Genomic DNA, 26,382 nt, shown 5'->3' with positions numbered 1-26,382 from the left:
GAGAGTTCCCTCAGTGGTAGGACAGTGATACCAACAGAGGAGCTGGATAGAGGAGAGATGGGAAGCACTTACATAAGTGCACCAGAAGTCCTTCCTGCTTGTCTGTGCTGTCCACCCGCATTCAGTTGAAGCCTTTTAATGTGGTGACAGAATGAAAAGAAGAAAGTGAACAGCAAGAGTTCCATGTCAGTTTGGACACATATCCTCATTTCATTAAAAGTGAAAATATTTTTCATAAAGTTTTCATCCTGAATCTCATAAAAACAATGCAGCAAATGCCAGGAATATGGGTCTAGGTTCAGATGCTTCTCAAGGACCTTACTCTTGGCCAACTGTAGTAGATAGGAATGCTGCTCCCGAGACAGGCTGCATTTGAAGATGTTCTTAATCTCTCTCATCCCCTGATCACTCAAAAGGCCAAATAGGAAACATGTGGTTGGTTCCCCAAATAGGTCATCCTTGTCATATACATCTGTCAAGTCTGTTATAAATTTGACGTTATCACAGTGATCAGTTTTCCACACTCTATTGCCTAAAGCATAGGACATTGCTGCAAAGAACTCCTGGAAGCACAGGTGAATGAAGCTGAAGCTCCGAGGGGTGGAGTACTCTTGAAGAACACCCATGCTTAAGAGAGTGGAGATGTTGGCCTCATCTAACCCATATTTCCTGAAGTCCCCGGGGCTGAACAGAGTCTTTCCTTGCCAGGTGCCTTCAGCAGCCAGAGAGCAGAAGCCCCTCAGTTGAGTCCCGAGGGACTGAGCCTGGAGAACGTGGAAAAAGTAGTGCAGACAGAGGGCTGTGGTGGTCTGGGAGGTCAGTGAGAGTGGTTTCTCCTGCTCCATCTGCTGCTTTAGGCAAGTGCAGACCAGCCAAGACACCAAGGGCATGAGACACATGGTCAAGAGGGCTGGGTTGGATTCAACCAAGGTGAAGGCTCTAATTGCTTGGCTCTCATTTGTGAAATATTGGAAGAAATACTCCTTCCTGGCCGACTCGGAGAATCCCAGGACCTCCACCCAGTGAGGATGCTTTAAAGAAGGCATGAGTTTTCTCCGAGCCGTGCTCCGAGCTGTGATAAGCAGGGAAGCCTTGGGAAGTAAGGTTTTCCTTAGCAAACTGCCCAGCAGTGTGCGCTCTGGCCGCTTTTGCCTCCAGTGTAGACAGAGCCCAGAACTCGGCTTCTTCAGGCCCCATTTTAGTTCATCTAAGTTATCAAGAATGAAGAGCAGCTGCTCTGGCTGAGACAGGATCTGCCCAATGGGAGGATCATCAGGAGCAGCCCAGTCTTTTGTGATGAGCTCAGCGAGACTCATTGTCTCAGACAGGACCAGCTCTCTGCAGTTGAAGTAGAAGACATACTTGAAGCGGTCCCTGAAGAGCCAGCCTTCCTCCCAGGCTCTCCTCACCTGCCTGGCCAGGGTTGACTTCCCGATTCCAGCAGCCCCATGCACCACGACAGTGGGAGGCTCCTCCTGGGTACTCAGGCCTGGGCCAAATAAGTCTCCAATCTCCAACTGTCCTTGTTCATGTACCACCTTGTGATTCCTTCTTCTCCTGAGCAGGAGGTCAGAGCCTCTGGGTTGAGATCTGTGTAGAAGTATCAGCTGTGTGAATTTTTGGTGCAAATACTCATTTCTCCATGACTGAGTGGGGCAGGAACAAACTCTCCTTTGTTTCTGGCATTTTTCTTTGATTTCTACAGAAAGGAGAAAAAGATGGAACATTTGTTCAATTGTTTCTCCACTTATTCATTCCACAATTGTTTTCTGAACCCAGTTGAAGCTACATACTGTGCTGACTGCTGATATGGTACATTCTTGTCAGGCCAGTGGAGAAAACAGGGTCTTATCAGGCCAGTGGAGAAAGCAAGGTCCAGCTTAAGTTTTGACTTGACCAAATTATTCTCATAGGGTGATAATTCTTCATTTTGCTATTATCTAAGGTAGGGGTGTCAAACTCAATCAGAGAAGGGGCCAAAATCTAAAATCCAGCCTAAATCGCTGGCCGAATGGTTTACTGAACAGTCATAAACTGACAATGTCATAAACTGACAGCGGAGTGCAGTGATGACAGCGTGGTGCGGGCCACATTGCAAGGCCTGGCGGGCTGGATTTGCCCCGCGGGCCTTGTGTTTGACACATGTGATCTAAGGCTTACACTCTGAGGCTTGAAATAAAGAGTGAACAAACAGACACAATTTTCTGCTCTCATTAATTCCATGACATGAGCTATTAGCTCCACTAGCATCAGTTTTTTCAGTCATAAATTGTAAGTAGTTATGGTCGAGTGAAGGATATAATGGATGTTGAAGCGAATACTATTGGTTCCTGAGAGTACCTCCTCTGTACCCACCATTGAATCATAGGGCAAGGATATTCTACTTGCATCTGTGGTTTTCTGTCTGAGGACTCTCTCTCAGGCATTGGGTGTGACAGGCCAGAAGCCCTGGGGAATTAAAGCTCCAGGGGGAGATCTCAAGCAGTGATAGGTGGTAGTATCCTGGACCCCAGGAAAGACAACATTGTCTTCTGAAGATTCATAGTTCATTGAACCTCAGTTGCTCCACAATGCAGGTTTCAATGGTTTCCCCCTTGCCCTTCCCACTTCTCTCTCCTAATGGCGCTTCCAGGGAACCAGTTTCTGAATAAGCCACCTGCTCTCCAATGTATTGTCAGGGTCTCCTTCTGGGGGAAACCACCTGGACAGAGGAGGAAGTAGTTTGTGAACTGTGAGGACCTGAGCACATGTCAGGGACTGTGCCCCTGGGAGGAACCTCACGGTTATATCTGTCAGATTCCAAGTTACATCTTTTTCCCTTCTTCCCCTTCAGAATATATATATATATATATATATATATATATATATATATATATATATATATATATATAGTTTTGTTTTTGTTTGTTTGTTTTTTTTATAGAGAGGAACGAAGATAGTTAGAAACATTGATGAGAGAGAAACGTCTATCAGCTGCCTCCTGTACAACCCCTATTGGGGATGTGCCTGCAACCAAGGTACATGCTCTTGACTGGAATTGAACCTGGAACCCTTGAGTCTGCAGGCCAACACTCTATCCATTGAGCTAAACCAGCTTCAGCTATTTTGAGTGATTTTCACCTCTCTTCATAGATGAATGTTTGAGATGATGCAAGCAACCCACCTGGGGTCCTGAAGCCCAGTTCATCTGGGAAACCTGCTGGACCTCCAGAGTATGTGGGGCCAATTTTTACCTGTAGCTTGGTGAAACTGGGGTATTAGGAGCTCACTTACTCCTCTGGAATCATGACCTAAAGATCCACTTTTACTGTCTCTCATGAGAACATTTCTGGCAAAGTGAAGATCTTCTAATGCATCAATATGGCCAATCTGCATCATGGCTATGGCCCATCCCACTCTGAATCCTGTATCTGTCTGAGTTACCAAGAGAAGACTTAGGCTTTTTTGGTACCATGTTCTACAAAATATCTTGGTTTTAATGGTTCTGCTAGCATGCCACATACTTAAATCCTCTTGATTTAGTAAAACTTTCAAAATTCTACCCTTACCACCAATACTTCTAACAGGATACATTTTAGTATTATGGTTTTGACCAGGGGTTGGAAAACTCTGGCCAAATCTTAGTGTCTACCTGTTATACAACCTGTGACATAAGAATGGTTGTTAACATTTAAATGGTTGAAAAAGTAAAAGAAAAATGATATTTAATGACATAAAAATTCTATATAATTCAAGATGTCTGAAGAGATATACATCCAGGTACATTAAACTCACAGGACCTGATTTAGATTCAACTTTAAAAGGACATCATTTATCACATTATAATGAACTTGTAAAAAGTGAAAGACAAAGAGAATATGAAAGCATCAAGAGAATGACTGATCTCAGACATGGGGACTCCCACAAAGCAATGAACAAATTTCAACAGAAACATCACCATTCAGGAGAGAGTAGATGATATATTCCAAGTGCTGAGAGAAAAAAACAACAACACTCAGCTGTCAGCTTAGAAGCAAAGGTTCAGAAATGAAAAAGCTATAAAGGTATTCCTAGATAAACAAAAGCGGGAGTTCATTACCACTAGAACAGACTCACAAAAATGCAGAAAGGAGTACTCTAAGCTGAAATAAAGGATGTTAATTGGTAACATAAAAACATATAAAAGTATGTATCTCACTGGTAAGAGTAAATATATAGTCAAATTCAGAATATGCTATACAGTAATGATGGTGTGTAAATAATTCTAGTAGAGAAATGAAAAGACAAAAGTATTAGCTAATGCTGTGGGAGTGGGGTGGGTGTGGGGTTATCAGACTGTAGTAAATCCTGGGATTTGGTGAAGGGGGGCATGGAGGCACTGATGCAGGACAGTATGGTGACCATGGAAAGTCTTTGAGGTATACAGTGGGTCATTGGCTGATGATCAGGCATCTGGCTTTAACTTTTAGCTTTGTAACAGCTTAAGGGACCATATGAGAACATGTGTGTAAATGGTTCAGAGTTTATATGCTCTTTTTCTATGAGTGATTTCCCAGATTACAGCTAAGATTTCCAGCCCAGGTGACTCCATATGTGGAGGGTGAAGTCAGAAAAATCAGGAGAGGGGATTGGCTTGAGCTGAGGAATAGGCCTACCCTCCTCTTGGGGCTCAACTGGAGAACAGAGTCTTTCTTGGAACTTTCTGGACCACCCAGACCCCAGTGAAGTTCAGAGTTATTATGACCCATGCTGTGCCTGGCCAAGGACCATGTTCCACATGGCACCTGATTGGGTAAGATTCACTGCTTGTCCTGCATAGGCCTGAGTTTACCCATCTGTCAAGTCAGAGCGGGTGTAACCTCAAAACTGGAATGTTCCTGAAAGATCATTTCTAGGCCTACTGACCCATCCCCACTCTGGCTCCTTCATCCTTCTTATGGAGTTCTCTTGGCCCAGGTCCTCATGCTGTTCTAGGCTCACCTGGCTTGGAACCCACTTGGGCCCTCAGGACAGCTCAGCAAGCCTCACATTTCCAGCTCTGTCCATCTGTCAGGCAAGTGTTTCAAATTCTCTCTATGTCTTGGAAGAACCAGGATTCAGGGTCAAAGAATTTCAGCAGCTTGGTGGAGATGAACCCTCTGGGGGAGTTCTGCTAGGGTGGAATCAGGGAGTAGGGGAATGGGAGCAATTGGGCTGTGGGAAGGAGATTAGGGGTTGATGCTTGCTAGCAGGATGGGCAGGAGCCAAGGCATTGAAAATGGGGGTCTTCAATGGAAAACTGTGCTGGCATTTAGGCAGACATGAGCAGAGTGTCCCGACCTGCGGGGCAACAACGGGGGCACGCAGGAACCACCTAAGAGAATGAGGCAAACAAGGAACGTGAAAGAATGGAGGCAAGACAAGGTTCTGATCAAGCCTCGAACTTTTATTCTCTGAAATGGCTGTATTTATACAGCAGAAACAAAGGGGGGCAGGGCCGCCCATGCAGAGGGGTCCCTGGCAGTGTCCATGGGGGAGGATCAGGAAGGGGAAGTTGCAAAGATGTTTACATTCCAAGGTGCAACATTCCAAGGATGGGCTATCTAGGGGGGAGGATCAGGAAGGGGAAGTGGCAGGAAGATGCTAAGCAGGAAGATGCTAAGCTGCAGGTTAATCTTTATCTTCTGGCCAAGCCCTCAGGGCACCGCATAACTTCTGCTAGAAGGAACTTAATTCTATTTTCTTAAGACTGAGTTGCTCCTCTCAACTCTGCTGGCTCCCAACAGCAGAGCAAGGACAATAGGCCAGGTACAGAAGGTCACCAGGATGGACAGCTCTGGAGGCGTAGCAATGGGAAAAATTTGAAAAACAAGGACCTCTCCCCCAGGATGAGGTCCCCTAGCATATCACTTCCCATAGCATATCACTCATTATGGGGTTTGGACCCCCTGACATTTTATATCTCTGGCTATGCTGTTCAGCCCTCCTGTTCTGACAGGTCTGGTCTGACCCCTCTGTTCTAACACCTGTACTTTTCTCACAGTCAGTCGTAATCAACAGCTGCTGTTTGTTCCTCCTTAGAAATAACATCTGGGCATCAGTTATATCTCAGCTCCAGGCCCAGAAAAGGCAGCAAAATCACTCAGGACCATCTGCATTGACCCTTCGCCCTGGCACAAACCAGTCAGTGAAGGCAACGATCCTGAAAGGACCCACTTGGAAAGCTGATGAATATTCTATTGAGATCCTCCCTGGATCACCACTAAGATCTCCACTCTTAAAAGCTTTTAGAATGGAGGACCCAGTGTGCTCTCCCTCCTGGAAGCATGCCAGTGACTTTCCACACCCCTCTCCTTCCAACCCTCGTTATCATTACCTTTACCTTCCTCACTCCCAAGCTCCAAGGGCCCTTCTTTTGCTTCTGTAAGTTATTTCCTGAACCCCTTTGTTCTGCCATCCATTTCTGACACCTCTGTGATTTTCTAAGTAAACGTTCTCTTATAGTTTGAGTCTTGGCTCTGCATTCTTCCTCAGTCAGAACTCAAGTACCAATGTTGCTGAACCAAGGTCCAGTCTGACCCCACTGCTCTAACACCTGGTGCTGTTCTCACCATTGTGGTCAACAGAACCAGAAAACAAGAGACGAAGTCTTACCTAGGAGAGGCCAGGGAAACCAGCGAGCCCACTGCAGCCTGCCCCACCCTCTCATTGGAGAATGGTGCCCTGACACTGCTGGGCAACTGTCCTAATCTGGGCTCCAGGAACTCTGTATCTCTGCCCTGGTTCTACCTCTGCCTCCCCAGATATGTCCTCTCTGTGCCTCAAATTCCCTCACATGAAGCTGAGAGCTTCTGCCACCCACAGCTGTCAGTAGTAATAACATCCGCAGGGGCAGCAACAGTAACAACAGAACAGTTCATTGAGCACTTACTGGGAAGTGGACTCTGTGGTGGGTGTCTAACATGGATTACCTCTTGACTCTCCTATCGTCCAAAGGGCTCCTACCCTCTCATTTTACAGATGGAGAGAAGATGCAGAGAGCAGTGAAGTGACTTGCCCAATGTGGTTGTGCTAGGATTGAAACCTGCTTCTCCCCGACTCCCTTCTGTGCTTACAGCACAAACCAGGCAAGTGGCCTCTTCCTGCTGGTGCCTTCTGGGAGTCAGCCTCTAGTCTTTCTGGCCCTCTGAGTGCTCCCTCCCAGGTGCTGTGAGGACCCATGGGTTGCTAGGAATGCACTTGACATTCTTCACAAGCCTTTTAGCTGCAGTCTAGTCTGAGTCTGGATCCCCCCTTTGTCAGGGAAGTACCCAGAAGAAGGTCTGATTTGGTTCAGTTGGTGGTGGGTAGGAAGGAGAGCAACAGAAGGCAGAGGGTATGTTGTCTACTCACCTGACTTCATAGCTGGCTCTTTCCGGGCTTGGGCACATAGCTCGCTCAGGCCCATCTGCTCCCAGGTCTGCAGGGCAAGGTCCCAGGCCTGCTGCTCCCCGTATTGAGCCATAAGGCATGAGGCCACCTCCATGTGACCCACCTCCTCGGTTTGCGTTAGGGTCGCCCCAGGAGAGTGCTGGCAGAGATCTTTATCAGGCAGCCTCAGCAGGAACTCCCTCAGCTGCTCCTTGCTCATAAACCCCAAGATCCAGGCCAGCTGCTGCTGGGCTCCATGGGGCATCTCTCCTGCACTGGCCATGTCTGCTGCACTGGCCATGTCTGCTGCACTTGTAGTTTCAGTCCCAGCTCCGAAGGCCTCAGAGATATTCACTGCGGAAGAGGTGGATTGGGGTGGGGAGGCATTAGGCAGGCAGAGAATAGCAGTCATTCTTTTTTTCTTTTCTTTTCTTTTTTTTTATATATATATTTTATTGATTTTTCACAGAGAGGAAGAGAGAGAGATAGAGAGTTAGAAACATCGATGAGAGAGAATCATTGATCAGCTGCCTCTTGCACACCTTCCACCGGGGATGTGCCAGCAACCAAGGTACATGCCCTTGCCCGGAATCAAACCTGGGACCTTTCAGTCCGCAGGCCGACGCTCTATCCACTGAGACAAACCGGTCCAGGCGGCAGTCATTCTTGTCCCCTACCATATCCCAATACCAGACTCCCACCAGGGTCATTATTGTTTCTCTGGCAAACTGTTCAGCACCACAAACCCTCTTTTGTAATCCTCTTGGTCTCTTCCAATGGATGATGTTGGGAGAAGGGAGGTGAATGGAAGAGGCAGGAAAAGCCATAAAAGGAGGAGCCCAGAGAAGGCAGAGACATTTGCAGAAGTCAGGTTACTGAGATGCTGGGGTAAGAGCAGTCTGAGAGTGAAGTGGTGGGGATGGGAAGATGGGATATTCAGGATACTCACTGTTATGTGCTCTTCAGTCTTCCCTCCTTTGAGACCCGGAGCTCTGGAGCAACCTTGAGTTTTAATGCTGACAGGAGATGGGGGTGAGGGGAGAGGCAAAGCACAGGGTGGGTTTTTAGATCTCAGGATGGAGTTCAGAGCTGCTCCACCCAGATCTCTTCAGACTTCTCCTAGCCCTCGGCAACCAAAGAGGAAGAAGGCCTCACCCAGGCTGAACCGGAACAGAGTGTAGCCAGGGGAGAGGTGGGGCCAGGGCAAGCCTGCAGAGCTTGTACTACTTAGAGCCAGACATCCACAGGCCACATCTACAAGCAGCCCATGGGCATGAGTTCTGGTAGTGTACTGTGATAGTGTATGAGACAGGTTAATAAGCCAGACAAGTGGAATAGGGAAACTGAAACAGATATCTGAACAAACTGGAAGAGCAATTTACAGCAGCTACAGAAGGTCACCTCCCTAGAGATAACACCTAAGCCTCAGTTGTATTTCAGCTTCAGGCCCAGAAAAATAGCAAAATCAGGTGGGTGACACCAGGACCAGCTGCAAAGACCCCCTGCCCTGGCACTGACCAATCAGTAGAGACCAGGACCCTAAAAGAGCCCACCTAGAAAACTGATAAATACTGTGCTAAAACCCTCCTCTAGGACTCTCACCTGCAAGAGAGAAAAAAACTCTCGAGACAAAGGACCCAGCATGTACTCACCCTCTGCAGAATACACCATGTCTTTCCCTTCTCTGTCTTCTTCCCCCAAAGGCACACATCTCCTAAACTCTAGGAGACCCCACAAACTTGCAACCAGGGAAGCCATGGGCAGCAGCAGCTCATCCCAGGCTAACCCCCTGAACCTGTCTCCCTTTTCTCAGACTTCACAGTGAGCTAAAGCAGCCCTGCTTTGGCTCATTTATTTCCAATAACATTTTTAGAAAACCAAAGGACCCAGCCTAGGTCTCTCCTGTTGCTTCTTCTATGCTAAACTCTGTTTACTGTTCCCAGCTATAATAAACATACCCTCACAGTCACTTGGACTCATGGTGTAAAAACTTTTCTATAAGAAGTCAAGAACACACATACTGGCTGTCCTTATGCCAACCTGCTCAGGGCCAGGTCCCCTGTCCAATAACATCTGGTGCCCCAGATGGGACCTTGTTTCCTGAGGCTACGGATCCCAGCTGGCTCACTTTTTATGACTAGGATTGTCTTATAGAGTGGCAGGATTCCAGAGGAGCCCACCCAGAACCACCTCGCAGACTCAGACCCATGCTAGGTACAGCTGGGGCCCTCTGGGCTCTACATGCTCCTCATTTTGCATTGGGTGAGTTCCTTTGGGATTCTGGACCTTTAGAGAGTACCTAGGAAGGCACACGAGCATTTCTTTAATTATTATCAGCTGAATCCAGTGGCATTGGTAGAACCATGTCCTGAAAACGCACCATGCCAGAGGCAGGTACGTTGTTAGCCTGACTTTTAGCTCAGATGCCAGGCAGTGGGTTTTATTATTTAAATTCAGCCAGTTACAGAAATGGACGAAATTATCTGGGTTTAGCCACAAGAATAAAAAATTATAGTTTGATCTTGAACCATGACTTCTCATAATTCCCTTTGTTTTAATCTCTAGTAAAACTTCCTGGAATTATTCTGTATAAAATAAATGCACTGTACTGGCTCTGGGTCACTGTTTCTCCATCAGAGGACATCTGTCCTACCCGGTCCCTACTTTTCTGTACTTTTCTTTTTCTTTTTTTTTTATTTTTATATTTTATTGTTTTTTCACAGAGAGGAAGAGAGAGGGATAGAGAGTTAGAAACATCGATGAGAGAGAATCATCGATCAGCTGCCTCTTGCACACCCCCTACTGGGGATGTGTCAGCAACCAAGGTACATGCCCTTGCCTGGAATCGAACCTGGGACCTTTCAGTCCGCAGGCCGACGCTCTATCCACTGAGCCAAACCGGTCCCGGCTTCTGTACTCTTCTGTTCAGTTTTCCCTACTGTTTCTGCAACTGTCTCTTTCATTTTCTCAATTCCCTATTGCCCCTACTCAGGACACCTCTTTGCTCTCCAACCAGGCTGGACTTGGTAAAGAGAGAAATAATTACATCTGGCACCCTGAACTGGAACCCAAATACTGGGGAACTCTCAAGAGTCACGTGAGAGACATGCTCCAGGAGTGCGTGCACAACAAACTGAAGAAGTAAGGTAAGGAGCATAAGCCGGGACCGGTTTTGCTCAATGGATAGAGCGTCGGCTTGGGGACTGAACGCACCCGGGTTCGATTCCGGTCAAGGGCATGTACCTTGGTTGCGGGCATATCCCCAGTAGGGGGTGTGCAAGAGGCAGCTGGTCGATGACTCTCTCTCATCGATGTTTCTAACTCTCTATCTCTCCCTTCCTCTCTGTACAAAATCAATAAAATATATATTTAAAAAAAAAAAAAGGTAAGGAGCATAAGGTAAAAACTGGGTGTAAAAATATGGGATATTCAGAGTCTCAGGAAAGGGATCTCTACTCTCAAATGCTTAAAAGTATGCTCAAAGCTAGAGGATGCTATATTAAGCATAGTAAAATTCTTGATTTCTTAAGGTTTATTAATGAAACTTGCCCTTGGTTTCCTGAAGAGGGTACTGTCAACTTTCAAATGTCAACTGGAAAGCAGTTGTGTGACTGATACCAGCAGAAGATCCAGAGAAAATTCCTATTTCTACATTTATACTATGGTCTCCAATTCATGATTGCCTTGATCCAGCACAGGAGCGTTTAAGAATCTTTAAGCACGGTGTGGCCACGGCTTTTCAGCCTACAATGGAGGGGTGCGAAACTCTAAAAACACTACCTCCTCTCTCTGCACCTCATCTGCCTCCACCCGCAGCTCCTGTGACCACAGTCAAAAGCTGCCTGATAAATATTTACCTTGTAATTATGAGCGGAAGCTAGACTTTGAGGCAGAGTAGGACAAGCTTCACTGTGATCGGGGTGACTCAGATAATGAAAAATAATTTTGCTTGCAGCTGCTCAGCCCTTAAGGCTGGACATAGGTGCTCAACTGAAAGTGAGGTATTTGATAATTTCAAATTTAGGCTTAGGTAAATGACAATTTCATATTTCATTTTGCTGAAGGCTCAAACTACTTATAGCAGGCTGAAAAGATTAAAGGAGTTTCTCAGCAACTGCCAAGAATTCTTAAAAATCTTATTCTTTTTCTCCCAGGTCACTAGAAACTCTTTGCTAGTTAATTTTTTTCTATGTGTCTATATTGTAACTTTAATTTGCTTTTCTTTGATTTATGATTTTATTGTGCTGTATTAAAAATTTAAGATTCTAAGATTAATTTAAAAGTATAAAACTGTGAAAATAGCAACCCAGGAAAGTTTAAACAAAGGCCAGCTAATTCCAAGCCTGCCTGTGACACATAAACCCTCATAGGCCAGCCCTGGAGAAGTGAAACATGGGAATGGACAGGCTGTAAGTGTGTCCTCCCAGCATTTTCTCCATAATTCAAAGTATATTGTAGAGTTATTAAAAAAATAAAAATAAAAAGGCCTAAAAAGGAACAAGGGCAGACCAAAATAAATAAATAAATAAATAAATAATGATAATGATAATAATAATAAAAATCCCTTGTCCTGCCTTTTCCTCCCTATGCAACCAGGGGTTGGGGGCGGGGAGAATCTAAGGATAAACCAAGATAATGATTTACAATCTCAGCCTCCCCTTGAGGCTCCAAGCAGCCCTTTGACCACCTTGCCACTAGAAACCAGCCCTTTGGCAAGTACGTTGAGGGGAAAGACCAGAAATTGAGATTTTCATGAAGCAGAAGCTGAACTGAAGCAGAGAGTTAAAGAATGTGTGCTACCTGTAGAGACCATGGAAACACTTCCTGCAGGTGGAAGACAGCAAACCCCTGTCAGAAGCAGTTTTTATCTGGAATTTCAAATTTATAGAGGATTTGCTTTCCAAAAATTGGTCAAACCTATAGGCAAAGAGTATTAAGGCTCCATTCTGGATCAGGGGAGAATCATGACATGTTCTAGATGGGCAGCAGTGAACTCCTTCCCATTGCAGAAAGTGACAAGAGAAAGAAGAAGAAGCAGAAGGCCCGGGCCACTGGCTCCTTGCCGGGAAAGTTTGAAGATGTGTACAAGCTGACTTCTGAATTGCTTGGAGAGGGAGCCTATGTCAAAGTTCAAGGAGACGTGAGCCTGCAGAATGGCCAAGAGTATGCTGTCAAAATCATTGAAAAGCAAGGAGGGCACAGTAGGAGGAGGGTATTTTGAGAGGTGAAGATGCTATAATATGTCAGTGTCAAGGAAACAAGAACATTTTGGAGCTGATTGAATTCTTTGAAGATGACACAAGGTTTTACTTGGTCTTTGAGAAATTGCAAGGAGGCTCCACCTTGGCCCACACAGGAAGCAGAAGCACTTCAACGAGCAAGAGGCCAGCGTTTGGTACAGGATGTGGCTGCTGCCCTTGACATCCTGCACACCAAAGGCATTGCTCACTGAGATCTGAAGCCAGAAGATATATTATGTGAATCTTCAGAAAAGGTGTCTCCACTGAAAATCTGTGACTTTGACTTGGGCAGTGGGGCAAAATTGAATTACTCCTGCACCCCTATAACTACGCCAGACTCCGTGTCACTCTGCAGAGTACATGGCCCTGGAGGTGGTGGAGGTTTTTATGGAAGCGGTCATGTTTTATGACCAGCGCTGTGACCTGTGGAGCCTGGGTGTTGTCCTCTACATCATGCTGAGTGGCTACCTCCCCTTTGTAGGTCACTGTGGGGCTGACTGTGGCTGGGACGGGGGAGAGGTCTGCAGGGTGTGCCAGAACAAGCTGTTTGAGAACATCCAGGAAGGCAAGTATGAGTTTCCTGACAAGGACTGGGCACACATCTCCAGTGAGGCCAAAGACCTGTTAACGGGAAAAAACAAACAAACAAAAAAAAAACCACACAAACAAACAAACAAACAAAAACCACAAAACAAAACATTGAAACCTGTAAAGAATTTTTTTGTGAGTTTATTTGAGCCACTGTTGACATATGCCGGGAACCTCAACGGATTGAGATAATGCTCCAAAGAATGGCGGGTTACATTTCTATATTTATACATTGCAATCAAAGGAAAGGGATGTAGGTGAGTTACATGAAATTCATTGGTGATAGATTAGGGAGGTGGGACAAAGCGAAGCGGGGAAACCTCTGGGATAGGGTAAAAGGTGAAATGATGGACATGAGCTTGTTTTACAAAGATGGAAATAGGATACTCTATCGTAATTAACAGTTGACAATTAACTTGATAACAATAAGAATGAGGGAATGTCTGGAGGCCATTTGTTGTGCCCTGAGGGGCCCGGGGTAAAAAGGAAGTTACAAGTTACACAGACATCTCACAGATATGTTATCTTAGATGCGGTTAGGCAGATGGGCTCAGTAAAAGTAGATCATAGTTGATCTTTGTCAGGTGAAATATCTGGGACATGCTACCTATTATAACCTGTTAGATATTTAATTTTCAAACCATCTTTTGTGGTTATCTTAGGTCTCTGGGTTTGCAAGACTGCCACGCAGGCCTTCCCTGAGCTTGTCACGTTAGCGTGTGGCTTTTTTCTTTCACAGACCTCATCTCCAAGCTCCTGGTTCGAGATGCGAAGAAGAGACTGAGCTCCGCCCAAGTTCTGCAGCAGCATGGGTGCAGGGGCAAGCTCCAGAAAGGGGACTCCCCACACCGCTAGTCCTCCAGAGAAATAGCAGCACAATGGACCTGACACTCTTGTTAGCCGAGGCCATCACCCTTAACCACCAACTGTCTCAGCACGAGGAGAATGAACTGGCAGAGGAGTCCCAGGCTCAGGCCGAGGGCCTCAGGTCTGTGAGGCTTTCTCCACTGTCCAAGTCATGCCTGGCCCAGGCAGGCCACAGTGTGGAAGAGGGGCCACACCCACAGCTTTCAACTGACTCCAGCCACACCTTTCAGGCCCTGGGCCTGTCCAGGCGTTGGCCTCTGGAAATATGTGAGGCCAAAGTCTGCAGAGCCCACAGAAGGACCTGCTGTGGGGCTGGAGCCGCTTTCTCATCCATAGAGGCCTTGAGGTTCCCACCCAACCTCCCATTTTCCCAGGGACCTCAAGGAAAAGGCTTTTTCCAAAGGGGTTGTCATTGAAAAGGAAAGCAATCACTTGTCACTTTGCATAATTGCCTGAGGCAGGAACATCTCTGTGGGCTCCAGCCCACCAGCTCACCTGCCTGCAGATCCTGGATCAGCCTACCAGCCTGCTCTCCTGAATGGGCAGAAGTGGAGGCTGCTGCCTTCAGGGAGCCAGTCTCAAGAAGCATCAGTTGACGAAGGCCCTTCCCTCCCTGCACTGTCACCCCCCACTCTGTCTGTCCTTCCGCCTTCCTCTGTCCTCTAGATGTCCTCCTCCAGGACTGAGCAAAGCCATCCCCTCAAATCAGGGAAGGGCAGAGAGGCTCTGCATTTCGGAGCCAGATCAGTCTTCCAGTCTGTAACACAGAGAAGCACATAATCTTTCTTTGCCGTGACCGAAATGTGTCCCTCATTTATCATTCTCTTCCTTGTTTGGGATTGCTGCTAAAGTCAGTATTACCCTGTTTCCCCGAAAATAAGACAGTGTCTTATATTAATTTTTGCTCCCAAAGATGCGCTAGGTCTTATTTTCAGGGGATGTCATCTTTTTCCATGAAGAAGAATACGGTACACTTTTATTGTTAAATAAAAATAAAGGAAATTTATTACCTCTATACCGTACGGTAGTACGGTATAATAGTTGTCAACACAAACCAGACAAACTGTGAATCCCACAGTATCAAGAATTTACTCATTTATTCAATGACAATCGTGACATCATCTTCTGGAACATCATCATCACAATCCAATTCCTGAATTTCCTGGTGAATTTCTTGTGACTCCATTTCTTTCAGAATCAGTGGACCAAATCTCTCATGTTTAGCCTGGGGGGGGGGGGGGGTGGTGGGGAAGGGCTTATTTTCGGGGGGATGCCTTATATTTCACTCAGAAGGAAACCTGTAAGTAGGTCTTATTTTCAGATGATGTCTTATTTTCGGGGGAACGTGGTATTTTGATTTAATTTTTTTTTTTTTTTTTTTTTTTACGTCGCTCTTCCAGCAAAGATGGGAGTTAAAAACTCCCACTTGCAAGCCCATGGACTAACTCGAGGGGGGAGGGGAGGGTATTCTCATTCTTCTTTTCCTGAATGCCCACCTGTGTGAAATGTTTTAACCAGCTGTTTCCTATAATATTATTCTAATTGGTTTTCAATGACTTAGAGAACAAGTCTGCTGCTGCCTCTCAGGCCTGGTGTGGAAGGTAGCACAGGTCTAGGCCTGAGGCAGTTTGAGTGATGTGGCACTTGCTGCCTGCAACCTGGCATCGGATAAGCTGAGCTGCTGAGTTACCTAAAGAAAATCAATATGCAGATCTCAGGCAGACATTTATACTACACCATGATGCTATTATACATTGTGCTTGTTTGAATAAAACTTTTAAATTATAAAAATAAAAATAAAAAATAGAAACCAGTTTTTATCTCTAAGGAAAATCTGGCAGTTTTTTTTAAATTATGAATACAAGATTTATTTCCCACTTATTGCTGGGATTGAAACCAGTGCATACAAATCAATGTTCTTCTCAAATAAAAAGAATTTGTTAACCCACTATTATCTTCAGTATCATTGTAATAAAAACTCTACCTGAAAAGGGTAATTCAAAAGAGATCTTCAAGATCTCCAAACATTGTGCAAAAGTTATAATTGGTATTAAAAACAAACAGACTGAGGTCTGTCAGTCTGCTCCATATCTCTGGATCTATTTTGTTGGTCAGTTTATTTTGTTCATTCGATTCCACATATAAGTTAGATCTGACCAGTCAGACTTGGGAACCACTGACTTAGGATACATTTAGACAAGGGTCTCTCAAAGAACTGTAGGCCTCCGGGTCCACTAAGAATATTTCATAATTCTGAGTAGGTTATAAATCACTATCCTGTCAGAATTTAACAAATTATACTGCTTAGAAGCGATTTGATACTAAAAACTCTCCCTGATTTAGCACTTAAATTAGCTAATGATTTCCAGCCTGTCTACTCCCACCCCCAGGCAAAGGTCTGTACATAATACTTGTTTCCCGTGGCTGTTAAGTGCTAGCCACTCAGATTGCTCATAAGCAAATTGCTCCCGGAATTTTGTTTTATTAACCCCTCCCTCTTCTTCCATTCAGATTCCCAGAGCTTTGAGGATCAGACACCTGGGCACCACATGAAGCATTATGCATCAAAACATCAACCCAGAAACCTGCAGAAGCAGCAAACCCCTCCCTTACCCTACTGGTAGGAAGACAATTAGACCACCCTAATTTCTTTTCAGAAAGAAATGCTGGCATCACACAAGATAGATAATTTGAAAGCTTGACTTTTTTTTTTTTTTTTCTTAAAGGGAGGGAGGGAGGGAAGGAGAGTGAGAGAGAGATAGAGAGAGAGAGAGAGAGAGAGAGAGAGAGAGAGAGAGAGAGAGAGAAACATCTATAAGGGAGGGAGAGACACATCACATTAATTGGTTGCCTCCTGTTTCTACCCTGAGCAGGAACTAAACTCGCAACCTAGGCATGTGCCCTGACCTGGAATGGAACCTGCAACCTTTCCATGCAGGAGATGATGCTCTAACCAACTAGCCACACTGGTCAGGGCAAGCTTGATTATTCTTGAAGCCAAGACAAGAGAAAGCTAGTTATGACTTTAGAAGCTTCCAAAATAAGTGACTTTTGGGTCACCTCCAGTAGCCCCCAAATCCAAAGATGTCAAGTCCCACTCTTACTGCATCTCAGAATCAGATCTTTAAATTGAAAGTCCAAGATTGAAAGTCATGACCTATAAGGGAAATGACCTTTGATCTCATTTTCTTCTCAATCTGAAGTCATATTAGAGTCATATCTCAACATACATCAGATGGAAAAATAGGCTCAAAAGTAGCTGAGAATTGTGATCCTTAAAATACACTGATTTCTAGTCCTACCTACAAAATCCCAGATCACAAATGGAGTGATGAGATGATCTTTCTTATACAAAAGGCACTAGCTGTACAGATGATGTATTGTATTGTAGAACTGTGCACATGATACCTATATAATTTTGTTAACCAGTGTCACCCCAATAAGTTCAATAAAAAGGGGACGAGTGGGAAGGCACTGACTGGACCACATGCGTCAGCAGCAAGTGAGAACCAAATTTCAGGAGATGCAGAAAAGCACATGGATCCCAGGTGTCTTTTCTCAGTGATGACGGCCCTCCTTACTGGACAGTTCAAATGCACTTAATAAAACTGCTGGGTGGGCAGCCAAAGGGAAGGAACTGGAACCTGGAGGGAAAGCAGGCGAAACACGACTAGCAGCAGCCCCAACTAAAGGAAGGCTTGGCTAGTAGGTTGATGTAGTCCCCTTGGGTGGACAAAGACATGTCTTCTTTGGAATTGCTCATCATCTTTTCCATGAGGACTCTCATGGCCTCATTAACATTTTTGTTCTCCTTGACTGATGTTTCTGTCCAACCCGAGAAACTGTTCTCCTTACTGAAACTGTCAACCTGGTCTCGGCTCACTGCCCAAGGGGACAGGTCACACTTATTGGCCAAGAGCAGGCAGGGCACAGGCTCTCCACTGGGCAGTGTGAGCTTGCTGTCCAGGTCCTGTTTCCATCTCTGGCTGTTGCTGAAGGTAGTGGCATTGGAAACATCAAACATAATAACACAGGCAGAGGCATCTTGATAGTACAGTCGTGTCATAGATGTGAAGCGCTCCTGGCCTGCAATATCCCACAGCTGCAGCCTCACCATCTCGGAGTCAGACCACTGGAGAACCTTCAGAGCGAAATCCACTCCCAAGGTGGACTTGTAGTGTTTGCTGAAGCTGTCCTGGCAGTATCTCTGCACCAGGGACGTCTTGCCCACCGCGGCGTCCCCCACCACCAGCACTTTGAACAGGTGGTCGCGGCTGCCCATGGCGAGCGTGGTGGACGTTTTGGGAAGGGGGGAAGACGGGGGAGGTCGCAGGTTTTAACCTCTGTGGCTCCCGACGCCCTCCCTACTGAGGCTTGGCATTCTGCCCACAGCCTGTTGGGGCTGCGCTGCCAGAAAGCAAAACCGGAAACTGCACTTAACCTTTGCGCGCTTCCTGCCCACGCGGCCGCAGCTTGGGTGGAGTGCGGGGCGCAGGGCGCCGGGCGCGTCCTCCGAACCCCCCCCCCCCCCCCCCGCGAATCGCACCCTCTCCCCCTGCCCGCCCCGCTGCCGAAAACGGAATGAAGCGAGGCGGTGCCGCACCCGCTGTGGGGCAAGCCACTGAACCAGGCCACCTCACTTCCCGGGTTGGGCCAGAAGATGGGAGCCCTCCCTCCACTGCAGGAATCGAACTCTGAACTCTGAGGCCCGAGCGTCTCACGTTTTTCCGCCCCCCAAATCTGGCATTTTTAAGTCCAAATGGCCACAAAGCCTGGGAACAGGCTATAAGGTCTGCTCTCTCCTCCCCCTACCTCTTCTCCAACCTCATATACCTATACATAATTTTCCAAAGTCTTTATTAGCTTGAATACTTTGGAGCATTGCTAGGTTAAATAATAAGTATCTAAATATTTTAAAATAACATAAAGTATTGAAATATTGTTAGACAAGTTTTAACTCACCTGTCCTTAGCATTTATCACAGGTCTCTTATACTTCATTAAAGATATATTTTCTTAAAAGAGTACATTTAAAGTATATTCATAAATGTCAATTTAAGAAATATTGGCTATTTATTTTTTGAGAATCATTAAAAAATTAAGGGTTTTACATTTTGCCTCCCTAAAGAAGAGGATAAATAGCTCATATCAAAGTGCTTAGGAAGATTAATAGAAGAAATCCAGTTAGTATCATTTGCTGTCCACACCCAAGGAAAAAGACAATTAGAAAATAAGCCTTATTTCGTGATAGGTTAAATAGAAGGTAGCCAGAGACTGGGATGGCAGGACACGCACAGGCTTTATTGGAGGGAAGGGTACCCCTGCCAGCTGCTTCCACAGAGAGGGGCGGAAGAGAGCGAGGGAGGGGCTTACAAGCACCTTTAAGGATAGGGGGCGGGGCTTAGGGCACTCAGCACAAGCTGATTGATTAGGGACCTAGGGACTTAGGAATGGGGGCCTAGGGTATTTGGCAGGTGCTGATTGGTGGTTCAGAGCTCAGGAATGCCTGGCCGCAGGTGGGGTTTATGTCTATCCATCAACTGAAGGAAGGAAGGATCTATCATTTTGGTTAGTTTTTTTTTTTTTCCTAGTAAAATAATTAATTTTAGCAATCAAATATTTTAAAAAATTATTTTAATCACAGGAACTAAAGTTTACTAGCTTATGTTCCTGTCTAGTATATTTTAATATATAATCTTTTGGTACAATAAAGTTTGACAGTCCTTCAAGGATTTGAATTTTAAGAAATTTTCTCATAATCTCAAATTGACTTTATATCATCCCAATAGGCTCTAAAAGGTCTTGAATATTTTTTTTCTCTCTCATAAAGAAAAGTACAAAGCATGATTTTGAGAGTATGTTTATTAAAAGTGGGAATAGTGAAACTAAGGGCTGAATGTAGAAGTGTGATTGGACAACCAATGGGCCATGTAGTCAGTACTTGAGCCAATTAAGCAGAGACCGGGTTGAATCATATCTGATCGTTTATTCCAATGCTAGCAGCACAAGAGAGTAGCAGGTCATCCAAAAAAATCAGCTCTCTACCCCACCATAAGCTAGCTGCTTATATTAGGTAGAAGGACAAACATTACATGGGGAAGTAGGCAAAAAGGGCAAAAGGGCATTTTACAGATATGCAAAAGGGCTGGGGTCTTCAAAGGGATTAGTGATATGAAAAGGCTGGGGGCTTCAAAGGCTGGAAGCTCTGGTTTCTGCTTTCCATGACAATAGGAAGCTCCCTGATGGGGAGGATGGGCTGCATTTCCAGGTCCCACAGGCAACTGCTATCCAGGTTAAAATGTGCCTTCTTTAATCAGAATAAAACAATCATTGTTTACAGGGCATGATTAATATTTCTTACAATTATAGTTGTTACCCAATATTCTATTTCTGCCCCTATCAGAAGAAGAAATAAAAGAGAGCCTGGGAGAGGCTGCTTTGGTTCACTGAGAAATAGAAGTCACAGTGACAGAAGTGTGACTGAAAGTCAGAGAAAAAGGGGGCCTTGGAGACAGGTTCTGGAAGTAAGCCCAAGATGAACTGCTGCTGCCCACTGCTTTCCTGGTTGCAAGTCTTGTGGGGTGCCTTAGGAGTACTCCCATCGATATTTCTAACTCTCTATTCCTCTCCCTTCCTCTCTGTGAAAAAACCAATAAATTATATATATATATGTGTGTGTGTGTGTGTGTGTGTGTGTGTGTGTATGTGGTGTGTGTGTGTGGTGTGTGTGTGTGTGTGTGTGTGTGTGTGTGTGTATATATATATATATATATATATATATATATATATATATTTTTTTTTTTTTTTTTTTTTTTTAAAGAGTGCACCATGGGTTCTTTGTCTTGAGTTGTTTTTTTTTTTTTTTTTTTTTTTTTCTTTTTCTTTCTTTAGCTGGACAGAATCCTAGGGAGGTCAAAGGGGAGGGTTTTAACAGAATATTCATTAATTTTTCAGGTGTGTCTTTCAATATGTTGATTCATTAAAATTTAGGTAAGGAGGGTCAGGGGTAAGTTTCTGGTTTCTTCCATTTTTTGGTAAGGGATTATAAATGTGTTAGGTCATCTGGATACCAGATGGACTGAGCCCCAAAATGATGCCAGTACCCAAATATGGGAGTCAGAGGTTTCTAAAGGATTCTAGGTGAGCTGATTCTGGGTGAAGAATTCTCTGGACATGTCGGGATTCTGGGAAACTCCGGAGGGGAGAGATAATGGTTTTAGCAAGTGGGATGTCCATTGTGAAGTGGCCTAAAGATCAGTTCCTAGAGGAGGGAGAATCAATTCAATTATTTGATCAGATTTAACATTTCAGCCTTTTTGTTTTATGGAATAAGGACAAAGGTCATATCTCCCATAGTTACTTCCTGCTGAGAGGGGGTGTCAAGATCACAGGGGTTGGACTTTGATTGTAGTCAATTGAAATATTGTATAGACACCTCCTGGTTGGAGCGAGAGGTTGTGGCAGAGAAACTGGTTGGTGAAGGCTCAAAAGTGGTCCTGTTGAGTGACTTAATAAAAGCTGGTCCTCAGAGTGCCACAGCATCACTTGTTTGGTTTTGCTGCTTTTCTGGGCCTGGAGCTGAAATACTATCAAGGCCTAGATGTTATCTGCCTCCCTAATCGTTACCCAAGGCTTTGTCCTGGTGATGTAAGTCTGTGAGGCCTTGTCAGAGTTTGGACAACTTCAGTCTTCCGTGGCCAGTCCCAGGAGGTCTGGGAGCTCCAAACTGGATCCAGATGGCAGTCTTGCTGGACTGGCTGAGGTTCGACCTAGAGAAGATTGGCTGATGTGGGATAGAGGGTCAGCAATGGAGGAGATTCCTGATCCTTTATCCTCCTTGGCTGGTTTGGGAGGGTCCATAAGGGAGGAAGGCCTAATTGAGACTGGTGATTGAGTCACCTAAGTAGGATTCAGAGGTAAGCCCGTGTTGAGCTGCCACTGCCTACTGCTCTCTGAGTAGCAAACTCAGGGTGACAGAAGCCAGGGTAATGGCTCCCTATCCCTTTGGAACTCCCTTGGCTTTCAGCACTAATTGTTAGTGTCACCAAAGGAGAGATACATGAGGCCAAAGTGGTAAGGAATTATAAATTTACCAGAGGCCTGGTGCACAAAATTTGTGCATGGGTGTGTTTGTGTGTGTTCCTCAGACCAGCCTGTACCTTCTTGCAATCTGGGACCTTTTGAGGGATGTCTGACAGCCAGTTTAGGCCAGATCCCACAGATATCCCTCTTGAAATCCAGGATTGCTGGCTCCTTACCACACTGTTTGCCTGCCTGATTGCCCCCAACTGCTCACCTGGCTGTCTGATTTTGCCCCTAAAACTCAGGCTTCTTTTTTATTTTTAATATTTATATTTCTTCTGAATTTTTTATTTTAAAAGTCAAGCTTCTTGAGAACATGAGGCATTTAACATTATTATGTATTCCTTACAGAGAGCTAAGCATGGTAAGCACAGCAAATACTTAATACTTATGGGCTTCTATATAAACACTTTCCAACAAGGAATTTTTTTTAAAAAAAATATTTTATTGATTTTTTACAGAGAGGAAGGGAGAGGGATAGAGAGCTAGAAACATTGATGAGAGAGAAACATCGACCAGCTGCCTCCTGCACACCCCCTACCGGGGATGTGCCTGCAACTAATGTACGTGCCCTTGTCCGGAATTGAACCTGGGACTCTTCAGTCTGAAGACCGATGCTCTATCCACTGAGCCAAACCAGTTTTGGCGAACCAACTAGGAATGTTTTAATAGGCAGTTTCCAAAAACTTTAACTGGAAAAGTAGAATGCTCAGATTTCAGGCATCGGGAGTTATTACAATAGTAGGATTTCTATCCCAATTAAACTCTATTTCTGAGCTCTCAACAGTCTGGACAAACTGCCCTTCACTGTCCCCAAAGTTTCTTATTTATCACTATCCCATTTTCCTTTATTTTTTATTTTTATTTAGTTCAATGTTTTATATCTAAATCATTATCAACGTACCGTACAAAACCCACCTGCCAGCCTAGATAGGCAGGCAGGAAGGGGGTCCATGGCAGCATAGAAAACCATCCCATTTGCCGTTCAGCATTTCCCCAGCCTGCGTGTGGCTAATCTTGCCCACGTACCAGGTTTACTCCTCATGGTGGGGGAGGTCATCCTCATGCTACATCAGTGCATACTGGTCTTCAGGCTCATTTTTGATTCCCAACCACTCGTTGATTTTCTTCTGCTGGGCGCCTTTCTGGGTGAGCCATACCAGGCACTTGTCTTGGATCTTGCGCAGCTTCCTGAGCTCTGGTTTCCAGCTGTTCATGTGCTTATCGATCTCCAGGTTGTCTGAGGCCTGCGTCCACAGCTGCTGTCCCAGCTTCATGCGGCTCTGTGGACCTCGGTGATGGGAGACTTGAGCTGTTCTGAGCTCAGCAGCATCCTCTGCATCTCTTTTCATTGTTTTCACGCGGGAAGCGCTTTAGATACTCCTTGCTGCACTCTTCTTGAGTCTGGCCCTGCTCTTGGAAGATCTTGATGGTTTCATTGAAGGCTTCCATTGCGGTGCGCTTCCTCTGCAGTTCCTGGGAGGTGCGTGTGTACTCCTCCTAGAGCTGGTGGTACTACTGGCTCTTGGCCCCTGCTTCAAACCAAGGTAACAAACAAATAATTTCCCGCCATAAGTCACCTCCAAATACTGTAAGACTGAGGACTCCAGGGCTGACTATGTACATGGGCAATAACAGGCTCACGGCCTAGCTGCACCCAGGCGTCCTCCACAATCCCACAGTCCTCTGGTCACATATTTCCAGTTTCTCTAGCTCCTGAAGTGATGTTTCCTTCAGTCGTATTGCAAGACCAGGGCCTTGAGTTGTAGAGCATTTTTCTGTTTTGAGGTTGATAGCTGTTTACTATTTGGAGTCAGTGAAGTTTTGGGAGCACTGCTGCTGCCATGAACATGTTGGACCCAAGTGCACTCATGAAACAACCGCCCATTCAGTACGCAGCTGGCGCCGTCCTGGTTCACAATGAGAAAGGTACTATGCTGGCCGTCTTCCAATCGGATCTTCCTCTTCCTTCCCCAGCACACTCCAAACCTACTCCGGGCCAACTATCCCAACCTTACAGACCCTTAAGACCTTCCCCTCCATTTATTCGACTTTCCCCCACCACACTCGCACTGTATTGCATTGCCTAGGGGCCCCCTAACTGCTCCCTGGGGGGCCATGCCAGCTCCTTCTGGTCTTGACGCCTGGCTTTTTATTATATAAAAAGATTGGGTCATCTGGATACCAGATGGGCTGAGCCCCCAAATGGCTCTAGCAACCAAAGACAGGAGTCAGAGGTTTTTTTTTTTTTTTTCTTGTTTGTTTAATTTTTAAAGGATGTCATCATTGGAGAGGGACCAGGATGAGGCTATAAACCATTTTTGGAATGTGTAAAACATTTCCTCCTCAGTGTCCTTGGTTAGAGAAGGTAAAATCTTATGGTTCATTAGCTGGGTGTAAAACTCAAACCGTTTGGCTTTGTTTAATTGTTTTGTCCTATTTTCCCTTATTCCACTTGTTGAGGAATTTCCCTAGCCCAGTGGTCCGCAAACTCATTAGTCAACAGAGCCAAATATCAATAGTACAACGATTGAAATTTCTTTTGAGAGCCAAATTTTTTAAACTTAAACTTTTTCTAACTCCACTTCTTTAAAATAGACTCACCCACGCTGTGGTATTTTGTGGAAGAGCTACCCTCAAGGGGCCAAAGAACTGCCTGTGGCTTGAGAGCCAAGGTTTGCCGACCACTGCCCTGGCCTCTTACTATCCCGCCACACTTAGAATAGTACAGAATCAAGGAATCTACCCTCATAAAGATTTTCCTGACTTTCTCTGGCACCTTGATGGGTTTTGCAAAGGAATTTAACTGTTGAGAATATGGTTCTGGCTATTCTGATCTATTGCAATTAATATACCTACTAGTTTCTGGGAGCAAAGCAATAGAATTACCAAATAGTCTGCTGGAAAACTACCAAAGAGAAGTGTGTCTTTATTAAAGAATGTCAGGTCACAATAAGAAAGATTATGGGAAATGGAAATAGAATTTAGAAAGAGAAAAGAAACAAAAGTTTGCATAGAGTTGCTCTGAGGGCATTTCCCCTTCTCTTCACTGATAGTTTGGAAGAGTTTGGAATTATCATCAAGAGGGAAGCCACTAAGACCCTCATAGGTACTTATCTGTCCTAAACCACTCCCAACTAAGTTGCCTCCTCCCTCAGAATGAGAGCTTCTACACAAATGGCAGGGTTATCTAATCAGTGTCTGTTTTTTAATCATAACCAGTTTCCTATTCAAGTAGGGAATGTTATGGGACAGTATGTATTTTTACTAATTAAATCTACTTGATTCACCTGATAAGGTGACACCCACATATCTTTTTTATTTTTTTTCCCCAGTAGGGTGATATGTATTTAGAAATATGTACCCAGATGGGGAAAAACAAAACAAAACAAAAATGTGTGAATGACTGCCCTGGCCAGGTAGCCCAGTTGGGTAGAACATCATCCCAATATGCCAACATTGTGGGTTCAATGTCTAGTCAGGGCATATTCAAGAATCAACAAATGAATTCATAAATGAGTGGAACAACGAATCATCTATGTCTCTCTTCTTGTCTCTCAAAGCAATAAATTTAAAAAAAGAAAAAAATTGGTGAATGGATTTGTCAGTCCGGAACCAACAACATTTGAGTGACAATCCACTATTGAAGTATTGAAAACGACTGTCCTTGTTTAACAAATGAAGTATTTTTAAAATATCCTCAACAGAGGATTTCTAGAGAGAGTAGAAGAGAGAGAGGAGGCAGAGAGAGAAACATCGACATGAGAGAGATACATCGACTGGTTGCCTCCCACACATGCTCCAACTGCTCTTGCACCCTGAGCAAAACCAGCCAGGACTACTAATGAAGTCTTTAGGGCCAGAGGTGTGAATCCAGAATGTCAAAGCCCACTAATTCTTTTTACCTTCTAATGACTCCCCTATTCATCTTAAACAACATATAGATAACTGACTATGAAACCAAAGTCCTTCTAGGAGAAGATTGATTTTCTTTCTCTACATCTTTGAAATGCAAATACCTGATCTTTTTCAAGAACTCCTCTCTGGGCCAACTTTTAAAAGACAAATCTCAGGGAAGTAAATCTTGTCAGAATGAGAAAAATCTTAGCTATATCTGAGCAAGTCAATTCAATTTATTTCAGATTTTACTTTTTAAATTAGATTGTTAGAAATTCCTTTTTAATCTTGACTAAAGTTATTGAATATCTAGATATTTTGAAATAACATGAAATACTAAA

The 26,382-nt window shown here is 44.8% G+C and overlaps 2 protein-coding genes and 1 pseudogene across 4 annotated transcripts in view; 1 reads left to right on the top strand and 2 right to left on the bottom strand.

The window, feature by feature from the left end:
• Positions 1–8,454, bottom strand: part of LOC311611240 (NACHT, LRR and PYD domains-containing protein 1-like) — a 55,926-nt gene extending 47,472 nt beyond the window's left edge. For both annotated transcript variants that reach the window (XM_084863175.1, XM_084863176.1), the window contains exons 1-3: positions 8,318–8,454; positions 7,351–7,722; positions 73–1,699 (exon numbers count right to left, since the gene is read on the bottom strand). In XM_084863175.1, coding sequence (XP_084719301.1) covers positions 73–1,699; positions 7,351–7,722; position 8,318 — 2,000 coding nt within the window. In that variant the 5' untranslated portion in view covers positions 8,319–8,454. The remainder of the gene's footprint in view (positions 1–72; positions 1,700–7,350; positions 7,723–8,317) is intronic.
• Positions 8,455–12,346: 3,892 nt separating this feature from the next.
• Positions 12,347–16,687, top strand: LOC311610764 (MAP kinase-interacting serine/threonine-protein kinase 1-like; annotated as a pseudogene). The gene is made up of 3 exons: positions 12,347–13,231; positions 13,913–14,330; positions 16,575–16,687. The product of its transcript is annotated as an MAP kinase-interacting serine/threonine-protein kinase 1-like (transcript).
• Positions 16,688–17,651: 964 nt separating this feature from the next.
• Positions 17,652–18,384, bottom strand: LOC311611292 (ras-related protein Rab-7L1-like). The gene has a single exon (XM_084863325.1). The coding sequence runs from the start codon at positions 18,343–18,345 to the stop codon at positions 17,734–17,736; it is 612 nt and encodes a 203-aa protein (XP_084719451.1). The 5' UTR covers positions 18,346–18,384; the 3' UTR covers positions 17,652–17,733.
• Positions 18,385–26,382: the final 7,998 nt, after the last annotated feature.

The sequence above is a fragment of the Pipistrellus hanaki genome (genome assembly GCF_964339955.1).
Source record: "Pipistrellus hanaki genome assembly, chromosome: 16".
Lineage (NCBI taxonomy): Eukaryota > Metazoa > Chordata > Mammalia > Chiroptera > Vespertilionidae > Pipistrellus > Pipistrellus hanaki.
Note: the sequence above shows the minus strand (reverse complement) of the source record. Positions and strands in the feature narration are given on the sequence as shown.